The sequence below is a fragment of the Eschrichtius robustus genome, chromosome 12 (genome assembly GCF_028021215.1).
Source record: "Eschrichtius robustus isolate mEscRob2 chromosome 12, mEscRob2.pri, whole genome shotgun sequence".
NCBI classification, from domain to species: domain Eukaryota; kingdom Metazoa; phylum Chordata; class Mammalia; order Artiodactyla; family Eschrichtiidae; genus Eschrichtius; species Eschrichtius robustus.
The window spans coordinates 39,322,937-39,339,193 of NC_090835.1; the positions used below are offsets into that span (position 1 = coordinate 39,322,937).

The 16,257-nt window shown below is 44.9% G+C and overlaps 1 protein-coding gene across 5 annotated transcripts in view; it reads left to right on the forward strand.

The window, feature by feature from the left end:
* The window catches only part of USP4 (ubiquitin specific peptidase 4), a 48,523-nt gene that overhangs the window by 18,469 nt on the left and 13,797 nt on the right, over positions 1-16,257 (forward strand). For 4 of the 5 annotated variants that reach the window (XR_011075594.1, XM_068556877.1, XM_068556879.1 and 1 more), the window contains 7 exons: positions 6,108-6,248; positions 7,079-7,196; positions 9,055-9,228; positions 11,135-11,293; positions 12,164-12,388; positions 13,154-13,237; positions 14,659-14,753. Coding sequence is in view for 4 of the 5 variants with exons in the window: in XM_068556877.1 (XP_068412978.1) it covers positions 6,108-6,248; positions 7,079-7,196; positions 9,055-9,228; positions 11,135-11,293; positions 12,164-12,388; positions 13,154-13,237; positions 14,659-14,753 (996 nt within the window). In the remaining variant the exon portion in view is untranslated. The remainder of the gene's footprint in view (positions 1-6,107; positions 6,249-7,078; positions 7,197-9,054; positions 9,229-11,134; positions 11,294-12,163; positions 12,389-13,153; positions 13,238-14,658; positions 14,754-16,257) is intronic. The other variant, XM_068556878.1, reaches the window with a different exon arrangement.

Genomic DNA, 16,257 nt, shown 5'->3' on the forward strand with positions numbered 1-16,257 from the left:
AGCCACAGCTACTGAGCCCATGTGCCACAACTACTGAAGCCTGTGTGCCTGGAGCCCGTGCTCTGCAACATGAGAAGCCCCCGCTCGCCACAACTAGAGACAGCCCATGCAGAGCAATGAAGACCCAACACAGCTAAATAAATAAATAAATAAATAAATAAATTTATTTTAAAAACCCCAAAACTTAGCCTTAAAGAAATTTTTTTTTTTTTAAGAGATTGGAGTTATTTTTATTTATTTATTTATTTTTGGCTGTGTTGGGTCTTCGTTTCTGTGTGAGGGCTTTCTCTAGTTGTGGCAAGTGGGGGCCACTCTTCATCGCGGTGCGCGGGCTTCTCACTATCGCGGCCTCTCTTGTTGCGGAGCACAAGCTCCAGAAGCGCAGGCTCAGTAGTTGTGGCTCACGGGCCCAGTTGCTCCGCGGCATGTGGGATTTTCCCAGACCAGGGCTCAAACCCGTGTCCCCTGTATTGGCAGGCAGATTCTCAACCACTGCGCCACCAGGGAAGCCCCAAGAAATTTTTTAAAAAAAGTGTAATCTGCTGTTTTGGGATGGAATGTCCTATAAATATCAATTAAATCTATCTGGTCTATTGTGTCATTTAAAGCTTGTGTTTCCTTATTAGTTTTATGTCTGGATGATCTGTCCATTGGTGTAAGTGAGGTGTTAAAGTCCCCCACTATTATTGTGTTACTGTCGATTTCGTCTTTCATAGCTGTTAGCAGTTCCCTTATGTATTGAAATGCTCCTATGTTGGGTGCATATATATTTATAATTGTTATATCTTTCTCTTGGATTGATCCCTTGATCATTATGTAGTGTCCTTCCTTGTCTCTTGTAACATTCTTTATTTTAAAGTCTGTTTTATCTGATATGAGTATTGCTACTCCAGCTCTCTTTTGATTTCCATTTGCATGGAATATCTTTTTCCATCCCCTCGCTTTCAGTCTGAATGTGTCCCTAGGTCTGAAGTGGGTCTCTTGCAGACAGCATATATATGGGTCTTGTTTTTGCATCCATTCAGCAAGCTTGTGTCTTTTGGCTGGAGCATTTAATCCATTCACATTTAAGGTAATTATCGATATGTATGTTCCTATTACCATTTTCTTTCTTTTGTTTTTTAAATGATATTTTATTTATTTATTTAATTTATTTTTGGCTACTTTGGGTCTTCGTTGCAGTGCACAGGCTTTCTCTAGTTGCAGCGAGCAGGGGCTACTCTTCGTTGCAAAGCATGGGCTCTAGGTGTGTGGGCTCAATAGTTGTGGCTTGCAGGCTCAGTAGTTGTGGCTCATGGGCTCAGTAGTTGTGGCTCACGGGCTCTAGAGCACAGGCTCAGTAGTTGTGGCACACGGGCCCAGGTGCTCCACAGCTTGTGAGATCTTCCCGGACCAGGGCTCGAACCCGTGTCCCCTGCATTGGCAGGTGGATTCTTAACCACTGTGCCACCAGGGAAGCCCCTTACCATTTTCTTAATTGTTATCGGCTTGTTTTTGTAGGTCCTTTTCTTCTCTTGTGTTTCCCACTTAGAGAAGTTCCTTTAACATTTGTTGTAGAGCTGGTTTGGTGGTGCTGAATTCTCTTAGCTTTTGCTTGTCTGTAAAGCTTTTGATTTCTCCGTCGAATCTGAATGAGATCCTTGCCAGGTAGATTAATCTTGGTTGTAGGTTCTTCCCTTTCATAGCTTTAAATATATCATGCCATTCCCTTCTGGCTTGTAGAGTTTCTGCTGAGAAATCAGCTGTTAACCTTATGGGAGTTCCCTTGTATGTTATTTGTCATTTTTCCCTTGTTGCTTTCAGTAATTTTTCTTTGTCTTTAATTTTTGTCAGTTTGATTACTATGTGTCTTGGCGTGTTTCTCCTTGGGTTTATCCTGCCTGGGACTCTCTGCGCTTCCTGGACTTGGGTGGCTATTTCCTTTCCCATGTTAGGGAAGTTTTCAACTATAATCTCTTCAAATATTTTCTCTGGTCCTTTCTCTCTCTCTTCTCCTTCTGGGACCCCTATAATGCAAATGTTGTTGCATTTAATGTTTTCCTAGAGGTCTCTTAGGCTGTCTTCATTTCTTTTCATTCTTTTTTCTTTATTCTGTTACGTGGCAGTGAATTCCACCATTCTGTCTTCTAGGTCACTTATCCGTTCTTCTGCCTTAGTTATTCCGCTGTTGATTCCTTCTAGTGTATTTTTCATTTCAGTTATTGTAATGTTCATTTCTGTTTGTTTGTTCTTTAATCCTTCTAGGTCTTTGATAAACATTTCTTGCATCTTCTTGATCTTTGCCTCTGTTCTTTTTCCGAGGTTCTGGATCATCTTCACTATCAGTATTCTGAATTCTTTTTCTGGAAGGTTGCCTATCTCCACTTCATTTAGTTGTTTTTCTATGGTTTTATCTTGTTCCTTCATCTGGTACAAAGTCCTCTGGCTTTTCATTTTGTCTATCTGTGAATGTGGTTTTCCTTCCGCGCTGCAACAAAGACCCAACACAGCCAAAAATAAAAGCAAGTAAATAAAAAAATTAAAAATAAAATAAATAAATAAAATAAAAAAGGGAAACTCAGGTGGAAGGCAAGAAAGAAGGGAAAAAACAACTGAAAAGTATGGTTATTAGAAAATAAGGGAGATTGAATTAAGTCCAGCTATAACAGTAATTAGAATAACTGTAGATGGGTTCAACTCATTAAAAAGACAAGCTCTCAAATCAGACTTTCTGTTTTTTAAACCAGCCCTGTTCAGTAGTACGTTGTCTGTCAAAGACGACACACGATAAAATTGAGGGAATGGGAAAGTACATCAAGTGAGTATGTCATCCAGGGAAAGACAACGATTGGCTTAATCCTTTTTTTTTTTTAACCCACTTGTAGAATCAATTTTACATATATCCTGGCAGGAGGACAACATAATGAAATTGTTTTCATTCAGCTCCTTTATTCACTAGTGAGAGCCACCTGGTAAACTCTGAGCATTTTCAGATGGTTTTTTCCTTCCTGTGGATTGCTCCAGCCTCTGTGTTAGTGCTTCCAAGGTTCTCTATAGATCTGGCCTCATTTTTTCTGTTTCTCGAACTCTTTATTTATTTTTTTTTTTATAACTTTATTTATTTAATTTTGGCTTCGTTGGGTCTTCGTTGTTGCTCACGGGCTTTCTCTAGTTGCGGTGAGCGGGGGCTACTCTTTGTTGCGGTGCAGGGGCTACTCTTTGTTGTAGTGCACCGGCTTCTCATTGCGGTGGCTTCTCTTGTTGTGGAGCACGGGCTCTAGGCATGTGGGCTTCAGTAGTCGTGGCACGTGAGCTCTAGAGTGCAGGCTCAGTAGTTGTGGCGCACAGGCTTAGTTGCTCCACGGCATGTGAGATCTTCCTGGACCAGGGGTCAAACCCTTGTCCCCTGCATTGGCAGGCAGATTCTCAACCACTGAGCCACCAGGGAAGCCCCTCTCTAACTCTTTAATTCTCTCTAACTTTACTTGCCTTATGTCTATAAGGCCTGGTTAGCTCTGCACCACGGTCCCCTTTAAAGGCTGCTTGCCCAGAGCTGGAAGAAGCCAGTGTTCCTGAAATAGAGATTTGAGTTGCATGCATATGAGGGTTAACATTGTTGGTGGACGGGGAGATCACAGCTTAGGATGTTGTGAAGGCAGTGAGAATTCTGGCTAAGAGTTGATTGTTGTCCTAATGATAATGCCAGATGCTGGCCTCTGAATACCTGAGGTCAGAGGGTGGGCTTAAAGAGTGGACTCATCCTCAGAGTGGCATTTGGCCTGGAGAACATCTGAGAGGCAAGCAGAGAGCAATGGAGCAAGGAGGGCAGGCATGAATATGTTACAGAGACTCAGCCATAGGTCAGGGCATGTTTTCGTTGTGATGATAATGACTGGACATGCCTAGGATCAGGAAATATCTCAGTAGAAAGGTGCCAGGAGACCAGAGGCTTAACCAGAGTATCTTTTAGGAGCAGAGGGATCCTTATTTGGAGATGTAACCTCTGTTTTCAGAAAGTTTGTTGCATGAGACTCGGTCACATTTGAGAGTGAGGTCTTGCTTCACGTCAGGCGTTTCCTACCGTTGCCTACTTCCCGGCTTGCAGTGCCCTAGGGTGTGCTGTGAAGTTGCCTGGTGACAAGTGACAAGTGCCCAAGCGTTTCTCAGTTACAAGTCACTTCTGTACAGAGGTCTTGCTTTTTGATTTGTCTGTCAAAGGTAGAGTAAAAAAACAAACAAAAACTTTGTATTATATAAGTTTTCAAGCATATAAAAAATATCCTTATGTAATCACTGTTGGATTTCTTTTTGACCGAATTTACTCTGAAAACTACTGGCAGTATTTTCTAGAACATTTTAAACGAATGTCAAATAAAATTTTTCTTTTTTCTTTTTTTTGTTTTTTTAAATTTATTTTTTTGGCCACTCCGTGTGGCCTGCAGGATCCCAATTTGCTGACCAGGGATCAAACCCACGCCCTTGGCAGTGAAGGTGCAGAGTCCTAACCACTGGACCACAGGGAATTCCCTGTTTTCTTTCATTTCAACCAGAATGTTGTCTGTTTAAGTTGATAGGTCTTGGATATGTGTAGTGGCTTTATATGGATTTTTGCCCTTTTAAGTTCAGGGAATAAAATAAGTTACCAGTGAACAGTTACTAAAAAAGGGAGTGTTAAGCCATGTGCCTTGAGGTACTGTATGTCAGAAATTGAATTTCGCTATCTTGTAGTATCTCCAGACCTGAGATAACTGAGTCTGCCATATCAGACCAGTCTTGGGTAGTGACTTTCCTGCCTGCATAGGAGGCTGGGCATACCGGCATCACAGTAGACAGGCCTCAAGTGTATGCTTAAGTCACCTGTGTAGCAGAAGAGAGTGCCCTTGGCTCTGACAAGCCTTACTTAAGGAGCTGCCTGAGTTCTTGGACTCCTTTGCAGCTGAGATGAGGCTCAGTGAAGCAGATGCTCTTCAGGATTAGAGAAGGTGCGTTTCCTTATGGGTGGGTGAGAGGCTGGGGAGCCCTCTTTCCCCCTCCCTTGCTGTGACCGCAGAATGTGAAGGAGAACTCAGTTCCTGACGCCCATTTAGGCCCCTGGATAGTTCCCTGACATCTGCCTACAGTGTGGGTACAGGATCACTCATGTTTGTTGCCACATCCCACTGTCTTCTCAAGGGGAACCCTGGTTGACATCAGATCACATGAGGTTGGGCACTCTGCAGGGACAATGCATCTTAATTATTTTCTCTTTTCTAAAAATAACCCCAAATCTAGAAGGAAAATCACAGTTGTACATACTTGAAACAATGCAGACAGCTCCTATATGAATTTTAGTAGAAAATATGATAAAATTGATATCAGTTTTTTTTGGAGGGGAGCCGCACCATGCGGCATGTGGGATCTTAGTTCCCCAACCAGGGATCAAACCCGTGCCCCCTGCAGTGGAAGCGCGGGGTCTTAACCACTGGACCGACAGGGAAGTCCCGTTTGATATCAATTTAAGATTTGGGGCAATTAGCCCTTGAATTAATTAATCTGAAAGTAGGAATAAATCTAAAATAAGATGCTATGAAAAATATTGAAACATGAGTTTGAAACAGAGGTTATTCACATTTGGTAAATTTAAGGAAACAAAAGGAATTTCCTCAAATAGCACAGTGAAACTAAATTGCCATTTTCCTATTGTTATACTTAATAGCCACCTGTTTAATCTGGGTCAAGTACTTCGGGGGAAATTCATCTCTTATTACCATTTTTCTTTGTCTTTCACTGGTAACTCTTAAAATTTAGGGAACCTTATCATTTGTAAATCAAACTAGGATGCCCTGAAGATCAACCTTGTGTTTTATCCTGAAAGATAAAACATACACTAAAACATATATAAAACATTTCATATACTGAAAGATTCAGTATATGACCATGTGGATGAATGAGACAGGAAGATCAATTAATTTCTTTACTCTCACCTAAATAAAATTTGTCTTGAATTAGCATGAAAATGGGCTTTTTGCAATTAATTTTAAATAACTGAGTATGGAGAACATTTATTTCTTGAGAAGAGACCTAAGGCATTAAATAGGGCTTGCTTTTTGCAAAATGTCAGTAGCATTGTTTCTGCTTCTCTCTCCCAGATCAAGCACTGCGCCTAGCAGAAATTTTACTACCTCTCCAACATCATCAGCAAGTCCCTATTCCTCAGTATCTGCCTCTCCCATTTCAAATGGTGATAGCACTAACACCTCTGGGATGCACAGTTCCGGTATCAGCAGGGGGTAAGAGCAGGTCCTTTCACTTTGCTTCCCTTCCCTCTGAGTCCTTTCCCAGGCCGTACCTGGACAGCTCCTCTGCTGCTACACTAAGCATAGTGGGATTAGGGCTCCCCATGGGAACATGCTGCATGTGGTTTCTTGCTCCATTTCATACCCACAGTAAATTGTGCCTCCTAGTTCTGATGTACATTGCTTTTCTTCCTGCGAGCTGGTGTTTTCCCTACAGCCTAAGTCAGTTGGTGGTCATGGGGGTCACTGCATTTGTCTGTGAAGGAATGGGCTGGCTGTCTGGCAGAATAGCTATGTGGGGATGATTGTTGGCTGTGGGAGGACCCTGCCTGTTTCCCCTCTGCATAGCTGTGATCCTTTCTCCGAGTGTTTCAGGAGCACCTGCCATATAGCACGGACAGGGTGGAAGAGGAAGGTCAGGCGAGAGAGAGAGTGCATGCACACTCAGGCACAGTCAAGACTGAGTGTGGCCTGGTGGGTGGTGGCAGGTGCAAGCTTTGATCTTGGTAACCAGTGTTCTTCCCCGAAGTCACCTGGCAGTTAGCCTTCTGGAGGGATACAAAATTAGCATTTGCCAAAGCCTGAGAGCAAAGGATTCAAAACAGCATTTCTCCCCTTAAGGATGTGCTCACCACCCGTTATCATGTCAAATCAAGGCAGGGGGTTGGGGGAGCTGGAGGGCTGGGGAGGGGAGTAAAGAGACCTTGTATCACGGGGTTATTATCAAGTGAGAATTCTAGAGGCCCCGGCGGAGCCCTAAAAGGCATCCTGAGGGCATGTGAGCAGCGCTCACTTTTATTGCTGATGTGGGTTATGTTTTCCAGTGGATCTGGCTTCTCTGCTTCGTATAATTGTCAGGAGTCCCCATCAACTCATGTACAACCTGGGCTCTGTGGACTTGGAAACCTGGGGAACACCTGCTTCATGAACTCCGCCTTGCAGGTAGGGGGCAGAGCTGCCATCTCAATAACACTGTGTCTTCACAGTACTTGAGGCTCAGGTGGGAGCGGCCTCTAAGGTGTTGGGAGGATCCTCTCCCAGGGATCCCTAACGACCCTTTGTTAGTACTTCAGGGATCCCTGCCAAGGCACGTCCCACTGGGTAGTACAGAATGGCCTCCTCAGTGTTCCTGGCCTCAAAATGTCTTCTTAATCAGTTCTAGGTTTGGTTTTACAGTAAAAGTATGTTGAATTTTGTTGACCATTAGGGAATGATCTCAGAAAGTACTGGAATACTTGCCTGGTTGGTCTCTAATGGGATGAGAACTCACAGTAGCTGGTACTAAGCCAAATTATTCCTGCTTGAAGTTGACCATCTTTTCACCAGCGAGCTGTCTCACCTCATGCCCCTGCTTGGAGAAAATCCTAAAATCCTCCCTTTGAAACCTCATTTATTCATCCATCAAATGTTTTTTGGGCACATACTATGTGATGGTACTGTTTTGGGCATGGGCTGGAGTTAGGGTCCAACTACAAAGTTAGGAGGGCACAGTCCTTAATACTGCCTTCACTTCTGACGCCAGCTGCAAGTTTGGGGCTCCCTAAGACCACCCTCAGTTTTGTTAATTTGCTAGAAAGACTTGTAGACTCACTTAAAAGTAATTATACTCACAGTTATGGTATGTTATAGGGAAAGGATACAGATTTAAAATTAGGCAAGGTTAAGAAGGGAGTAGGGCAGAGTCTAGGAGGGTTCTCAGTGCAGAGCTTCTGTTGCCCTCTTCCTGTGGAGTCAGGATGCTTTACTTTCCTGGCATTGATGTGTAACAGTAGGCATGGAACATTGCCAGGTATGAAAACTCACTTGAGTTTTGGTGTCCAGAATTTTTATTGGGGCTTTATTATATGGCATGACTGATTGGTTGCCCAGTGGTTAAAGAGAAAATTCTTGTGAATTGGTGAATGTATTCAAAGATTTAAGGCAGAAATACCAGTCATGCCTATCTTCTTTCAGCACCCCAAATCATTTTACAAGGCAGGATACTCTGATACCAAAATATGACAAGGAATTTCTAAAAAGAAAAATTTTAGACTATTGTATCTCATAACTATAGACACAAATAATGTAGATAAAATTTTAGCAAATCAAAATCAATGATATCTAAATAAAAGTGGTAACACATAACAAGTAGATGTGGTTTGTGCTAGGAAAACCAGGTTGGTTTAACACTTGAAAAATTAATCAGTCTTTTAACATAGTAACAGAATGAAGGAGAAAACCATGTGATCATCTCTATAGATGTAGGAAAACTCATTTGGTAAAATCCAATACCCACTTTCATTTTTTAATTTAAGGAGTTAAAATTAATATACACAGGTACGGTATTATTTATTGTTTTCTCTAATTATCCTGATTTTCCCACCCATAGTGTTTTGGCTCTAGTAAAACATTTTGCCTTCAGCTTACTTATATTTTGCCTTCTCATGAAATAGTGGAATGTCTCAGTCACTTCCAATAAAAAAAAAATATCATCTTAAAATTATTATCTTCCACTGAATAGAAAATTACTGTGTGTCAGGCATTTGGGATATACAGCTTTTGCCCTCAGAGAGCTTGTCTCAGAAACAGTTCTTAGGCAGTAAGTGTGAGCTCCTTCCAAAACAGTGTCCCTGGGAGGCTAGTCACAGTGTGGCCACCAGCCTCTGGGAGGATGTGCCTTACTGTTATGAGCCCTTCAGAGAATCTGCTGAGCACTTCATTTTGTTGGCGTGACCCTCACTGGTCGTTTAGAACTGGGTTTATCTTGTGTCTCTGTGTGCTCTCCAGAAGCGGTGTAAGCTGTGATCGTGTTCTCTTTCAGTGCTTAAGCAACACTGCACCACTGACCGACTACTTTCTCAAAGATGAGTATGAGGCTGAAATCAACAGGGACAACCCTCTGGGAATGAAAGGGGAAATTGCAGAGGCCTATGCAGAGCTCATTAAGCAGATGTGGTCTGGAAGGGATGCTCATGTGGCACCTCGCATGTTCAAAGTAGGTTGACGTATATACTTCCTTTTTCCTATTTTAGGGAGAGTGGTTTCGTGTTGTAATGAAGCATTCCTTTACTGCATTTTGGGATTAAGATGGGCTCTGAGGCTAAAAGCACTACATGATCAGATCCTTCTTTTCTGTTCAGTCATTTAGCACACACTTAAGTGACTCAGCCCCCACCTCTGGGCCGAGGATACTTCAGATAATCATTTGTATTGTAAGCTGCTTGTTCAGAATGCTGTATTCTACAGCGGCATTCTTTTTTTTTCTTTCTTTTTTTAAGTGTTTTTGATGTGGACCATGTTTAAAGTCTACTGAATTTGTTACAATATTGCTTCTGTTTTATGTTTTGGTTTTTTGGCTGCGAGGCATGTGGGATCTTAGCTCCCTGACCAGGATCGAACCCACACCCCCTACATTGGAAGGTGAAGTCTTAACCACTGGACCATCAGGGAAGTCCCTACAGTGGCATTCTTTAAATGGTTGACACCCTAAGCAGACCATAAAAATTCAGTCTAATTTCCAGTATCATCTGAAGGGTGCTCCCAGGTTCTCTGAGACTGGAACGTATACCAACTGTGGTTTGAGTTGGGTCCCCTAAGTTAGGAATTGGGCTGACATTGTCGGATGTTGGTATGAGGGGCAGTTCTCACTTGGGTCCCTCAGCTAGGAAGATGGGAAGATGGGTGAACTGCATTGGGCACTTGGAGCACCTCAACCTTCCATTGCCCTGAATGTTTTTCGCTGCTGAGGGGGAAGTGCCTTGCCTCCATGTGTTGAAATCTGGAAATCCTGTTTGGTTCAAGGAACCTTCATGAAGCATCTGATTCACAGAGGAAAAAAAATATAGCACCTAAGCTCAGTGAGAAAATTAAAATCTTAGATTGTTTACTGAAATTGAAAACAAATTCTTTTCATTCCCATGGTCACATTAATCCCTGGGAAATATATGCAAATTACTATTCCCAGAGTTTCTGTTTCTGAAGGTCTGGGGTGGGGCCTGAGAAGGTGCATTTCTGTCAAGCTCTCAGATGATGCTAATGCCACTAGTTGGGCACTGCACTCTGAGGATCAGTAGTGTAGAGCAATACAAGGCAGACACTTATTTAGGGCTGGGAGGGCTCTTATGTACAGTGCTCTTATTTAGGGCTAAGAGGATTCCTCTGGCTGATGCAGGTACCATTTGTAAACTTCTTAGGGAGACTCTGAACCAAAGAAGGTGGTTGGAGAGGGATTCGTGTCTGTACTTAGGAGATGTGGCTACTGAGGGAGTCACTCTTTACTCCTCTCTTAGGGTAGTGGCCCAAGTTCCAAGTCTGTAGTTGTCCTGGATTTTAGATCTTAGCCCTCTTCTCTCTGGTAGGAACTGCTGACCTTTAGGCCCTTGAGGAGTTAATCAGGCTACTGGAGCAAGGGTGTTCTCCCTTACGGTACCAGCAGACTGCAAAGTTATTTATTTATTTATTTTAAAAATAAATTTATTTATTTATTTTATTTATTTTTGGCTGTGTCAGGTCTTCGTTGCTGCATGCGGGCTTTCTCTAGTTGTGGCGAGCGGGAGCTACTCTTCGTTGTGGTGCGCGGGCTTATTGCTGTGGCTTCTCTTGTTGCAGAGCATGGGCTCTAGGCGCACGGGCTTCAGTAGCTGTGGCACATGGGCTCAGTAGTTGTGGCTCGCGGGCTCCAGAGCGCAGGCTCAGTAGTTGTGGCGCACAGGCTTAGTTGCTCCGCGGCATGTGGGATCTTCCCGGACCAGGGCTCAAACCCCTGTCTCCTGCATTGGCAGGCGGATTCTTAACCACTGTGCCACCAGGGAAGCCCAAAGTTATTTTTGATGACAATTTCCTATCTGACTTCACTGGTTCTTTATAACTTATGCCTTCTGATGTGGTTGCTTTTGTTGTAGACTCAGGTGGGACGTTTTGCCCCTCAGTTTTCTGGCTACCAACAACAAGACTCTCAGGAGCTGTTAGCCTTTCTTCTAGACGGATTGCACGAAGATCTGAACCGAGTGAAGAAAAAACCGTACCTGGAGCTGAAGGATGCCAATGGGCGGCCAGATGCGGTATGATATTGAAGACTTTTGAAGAAAAGTATTCCAAAGAAGCTGCCTCCTACTGGGAGGTGCAAGGGCATTCTTCTGGTCTTGGAGTATTGGTGCCAGGGCTCTGGTTGCCTCTCACTGTTGTTTGTGACGTGGATGTGAGGTCTAATATGGAAATGTATTGCACGTTACAAAGGGGCTAACTCTAGTTACCCCTGATGCTCCCTCTTGGGCTTCTTCAAGTTAGAGTCAGTTTGTTTAGTATAATTACATTGGTGAACCAGAGACTAGGGTACCCTGAAAACTGTAAAGTGCCTGTAGTGTGGGCCCTTGGGATTATTAAAATCCATTAAAATCCATCTGTGATGATTAAAATAGTTTGTTATTAATATTATTAGGGCACTTAAATTTTTTTGCCTTGATTTTCAGATCTATGAAGAAGGAATTTAGTATTTAAGCCACCTATCACATTGGGATGATCAATATGAATACTTCAAAGTAGCATTCACATCTTAAAGGAAAAACCATGAGCTAGCTGAACTATAGCATAAATTAAAAGCTCACTGAAGGGACTTTGGCTCATTGGAAGCCCTATAGGAGGCAGTCCTTCCCCGGTCAGGTCCATGTGTCCACAGTGCTCTCAGTTCGTCTCTGTCCCATAGATCCTGCATCAGCACTTGGTTAAATGTAGGATTGGGCATGGAGCTGGCATGTGGAATGAGTTTGGTATGCTAAGAGCAGTCCTGGCCCTCACTGGCCTGGACCAAGTTCTTGGCTGCACAGACTGCCTCACAGTCTGTTTCAGATTTTGCTGTGAATCATTCTGGATGCAGAGGCTAAGAACTGGGGGGTGTTGAGAATGTCTTACTTATCCCCTTTGCTTTCTTCCAGGTGGTGGCAAAGGAAGCCTGGGAGAATCATAGGTTGAGGAATGACTCTGTGATTGTGGACACGTTCCATGGCCTCTTCAAATCTACCTTGGTTTGCCCAGAATGTGCTAAGGTTTCTGTGACCTTTGACCCATTTTGCTATTTAACTCTCCCACTGCCCTTGAAGAAAGATCGAGTTATGGAGATCTTCCTGGTTCCCGCTGACCCTCGCTCCAGACCGACCCAGGTAAGAGAAATCGTCACCCTCATGGTACCCCTTGTTGTGAGTGGCCTCCAGACCCAGAGTGGGGCTGCTTCCATCTGTTGCAGCAGCAGCTCCATCAGCTGCCTCTGAAACCCCTTGGCACTTGGCTTGAGTGTGTGCCCTTGTCCTCCCTCAGACCTTTGTGTAATCCCATGTCATTCAGGCATATTGTGAAGGTTCTCTGGGCTTCTCTGTCACCTTTTCCCCTATGTTCCATTCATTTGACTAAAGGAACCTGGCTGATCTGCTAAGAGATCCTTGAATCTGAATGTTAGGGGACTAGAAACAGTACTTCCTTTGGTTATGTTCACCCCTAAATCAGCTAGGAGAGCCTGGCCAGAACAAAAGGCCAAATGAAAGGTGTAACAGGCCGGTCTTAGTGTCCAGCCCTGCTGATGGCTCACTGCATGCTTCTTCTGGCTTTATGACAAGGACTAGTTGGCAGTTTGTATAATTGTAACATTTCTTTAAAGGAAGTAGTGAATGGCTCTAAAAAGTTAAGAAAAAAATAAAGCAATGTGTAGGAGGGAAAGAGATGGTCCAGCTTCTGTGGTGCTACCTGAATAGAGAGGCGGGTGTTGATGCAGAAGACTTGCCTATTTGCTCTGCTGGCCACTCATCTGGGCCCTGACCTCACCACACACTGTTTCTGGAGGAGCACCTCTGCCCTCCATGATGCCTGCTCCTCCTGACTCATCCCACCCTTTCCAGAGCACCCTTGTCAGCCCTCCCATCTCTCCTTTGCAGTACCGTGTGATTGTGCCGCTGATGGGGGCCGTGTCTGACCTGTGTGAGGCTCTCTCCAGGCTGTCTGGCATTGCTGCGGAAAACGTAAGGCGAGGTGTTTAGTGGCACTCAGCCTATTGGGGGCAGTTCATAGTCCTTTGGAGTTAAGTTTCAACCTTGTAGCCACTTTTGTGGGGTAGGTCTTATCGGCCAGCACACATGTGATTATATCTGGATGCCTCAGACCTCCTGGCCCTTGTTCATTGTGCACACTGTGCCTGAGTCTGTCCCTTCCAGCCCTGGGAACACTGTCTTTCCTCCATTGAGGACACACTAGCTATGGTCAGAGGGCCAGGACTGGGGATTTGCTCTCACCTTGCCTCCCCTTCCTACCTGACCTCATCTGTAATGTGAGAAGCTGGAAGTTCTTTCCTGTCCCAAACTCTGTAAGTCTGTGGAGTGACTTGATAGAAATCTTTATTTAAAAACAATTGCTGGGACTTCCCTGGTGGCACAGTGGTTAAGAATCCACCTGCCAATGCAGGGGACACGGATTCAATCCCTGGTCCAGGAAGATCCCACATGCCGCGGAGCAACTAAGCCCGTGTGCCACAACTACTGAGCCTGTGCTCAGAGCCAGCGAGCCACAACTGCAGAGCCTGCATGCCACTCCTGAAGCCCGCACTCGAGCCGGTGCTCCGCAACAAGAGAAGCACGCGCACCGCAACAAAGAGTAGCCCCCGCTCGCCGCAACTAGAGAAAGCCCACACGCAGCAACGAAGACCCAACGCAGCCAATAAATAAATAAATAAATTTATTAAAAAGTAAAAATAAAATAGAAAAATAAAAACAATTGCTCACACTGGCCTTTCTGCTGAGCCTGGCCCTGTGTGAAGGTGGGGAAAGTGAAGACCTCTTGCTGCACGAGGATCCGTCCTCCTGGATGCCCCCAGCCCCTCCCTTGTCCCAGCCCTGGTCAGTGCCCTCCTGCTCCCCACTCCCCTTGCACCCCTGCTGGTTTCAGGTGGTAGGTCTTGGTGGTTGGGGTTTGGTCTTTTCTGCTATGTGCTGAGGATGGCTTGGGGAATTCCAGCCCCAGGAAACACCCCAGAGGATTCTGGATGACTGCTGGTCTCTGGTCAGCACTCACTCCCCACCATTCCTGCCACTGGAGGGCAAATCCCGTCGTAAACCTTGGGACAGATGTAGCATGTTTTCTGGTGGTGACAGCCATGCTGCTTCCCCTTGGCCCTTGGCCCCTGAGCTCTGGGGCTGGTTGTATCGTGATCTCTCTGGGGGCAGCACATATTTTTTTCATTTGTGCCTGGGTTATTAAGTAGGTGTACTCTTTTTTAAAAAATATTTATTTATTTATTTGGCTGTGCCGGGTCTTAGTTGCAGCACGTGGGATCTTCATTGCAGCATGCAGCATCCTTTTAGTTGCGGCATGTGGGATCTTTAGTTGCGGCATGTGGTGGGTGTACTCTTATCCATCCTGTAATCTTTCTGTTACTGTTGGTTCTTAGATGGTGGTCACAGATGTGTATAATCACCGGTTCCACAAAATTTTCCAAATGGATGAAGGTTTAAACCACATCATGCCTCGGGATGACATTTTCGTGTGAGTACTCAGTGGTTTCTGCTGCAGGGTCAAAGGAAACATTCTAGAGGCTTTGCCAGTGTCTGTCAGTGTCTCCAGAGCAGAAGATCTGGCAGTTGGTGCTCATGTGGATTTGCCCCAAGCCCTGGGTGCAAGAGATGGATGTTCAGGGAATTTTGGGCAGCCATCAATGCTAAGCGCCTACTGGCACTTCAGAGCTAGACATTCCAGATAATTCTCCTCAGCATGAACAAGGCTTTTGTCAACAGTTGCTACCTGTTAAGGCCTGTTCAGTGGTTCTGCAGATGGTCCTACTGTCAGAAGTGCTTTTCTCAAGAAGAATCACAGCTTTGTAAGGGGCCACGGGAAGACAGGAGAAGGGACGCAGTACAGGGAGGGTCTCGTCCTTTCTCCCAGCCACAGGTAGTGGCTTCTCAGGCAGGTGCCATCCCAGATGACAGGGAAGGTTGATTTAAGCAGCCTTTTCCAGCGCTAACATCTGCAAGCCTTGAGACTCGGTTTTCTCATCCCTGTGGGGACAGTACACTCCAACTGCAGCTTGTCTCCTCGGCCCCTCCCAAGTCCTCTTGCTTCAAGGCTGCTTTGTGTGATTGTGTGTGTGTCCCTCTTCAGGTGGGGGTGGGGTGGGGGGGTGGAGTGTGAGCTTGTCTGAGCTCCCAGCAGCCGCTTGCTCAGGGAGGCTTGCATGTGGAGCACACCCATGTTGTCTCTCCCTCATTCCCCCTCAGCCAGAAACTTGCCTCTGCCGAGAAAGGTTTTTAGGATTTTGTTTCGGTTTTTGGTTTTGGCTGAGGAATGCAGTACACAAAGGAGGCATTTCCTTCCCTTTACATTTTTGGGGCCAATGACTTCTAGGTCACTCTAAAAGGAAGAATTCTTAACCACACCCAAGATCCTAGTTCTGTTCACACTTGCATAGGCTGCCTCCCCACTCGCAGCCGTGTTCCCTTACTTTACTAATGGAGGGTGCCAAGGCTCATGCTGGGCCACAGGACTGGGACTGTCCACTTCTTACCCCAAGACCTTAACACAGTCTCCCTCAGTTCTGGAAACTAGTGTTCGCACATACCTGTGCTGAGAAGACCTGGGACATGACCTTGTGGGGAGGTTGGCAAACCACCAATGGAGGATTTTTCAGAGAGCTTGAGGGCCAGCCAATTGGAAAGCAAATTGCTTTATGATGAATTGATAATTGTCTTACGAAAACACAATTGTAGCATCTAATACTTTTTTGAGCATGTGATGTACTGTGCTACTGAGTTACTTAATCTTCACCACTACGCTGGAAGGTGGGTGATCCCATTGTCCACTGGATAAACAGACTTAGAAATTAAGGCATTTGGCCTGGTTACAGCAGCCAGAAAGTGGCAATGATGGATCTGGAACCTGGGCCAGCCTCACTCCAAGGCGTGGTTCTTGACCATTATGCTGGACCCCAGGGTCCTTACCCTAGAGCATACCTTGGATGTTTTTGTGAGTTTTTCTTTGAACTCCTCCTGCATAT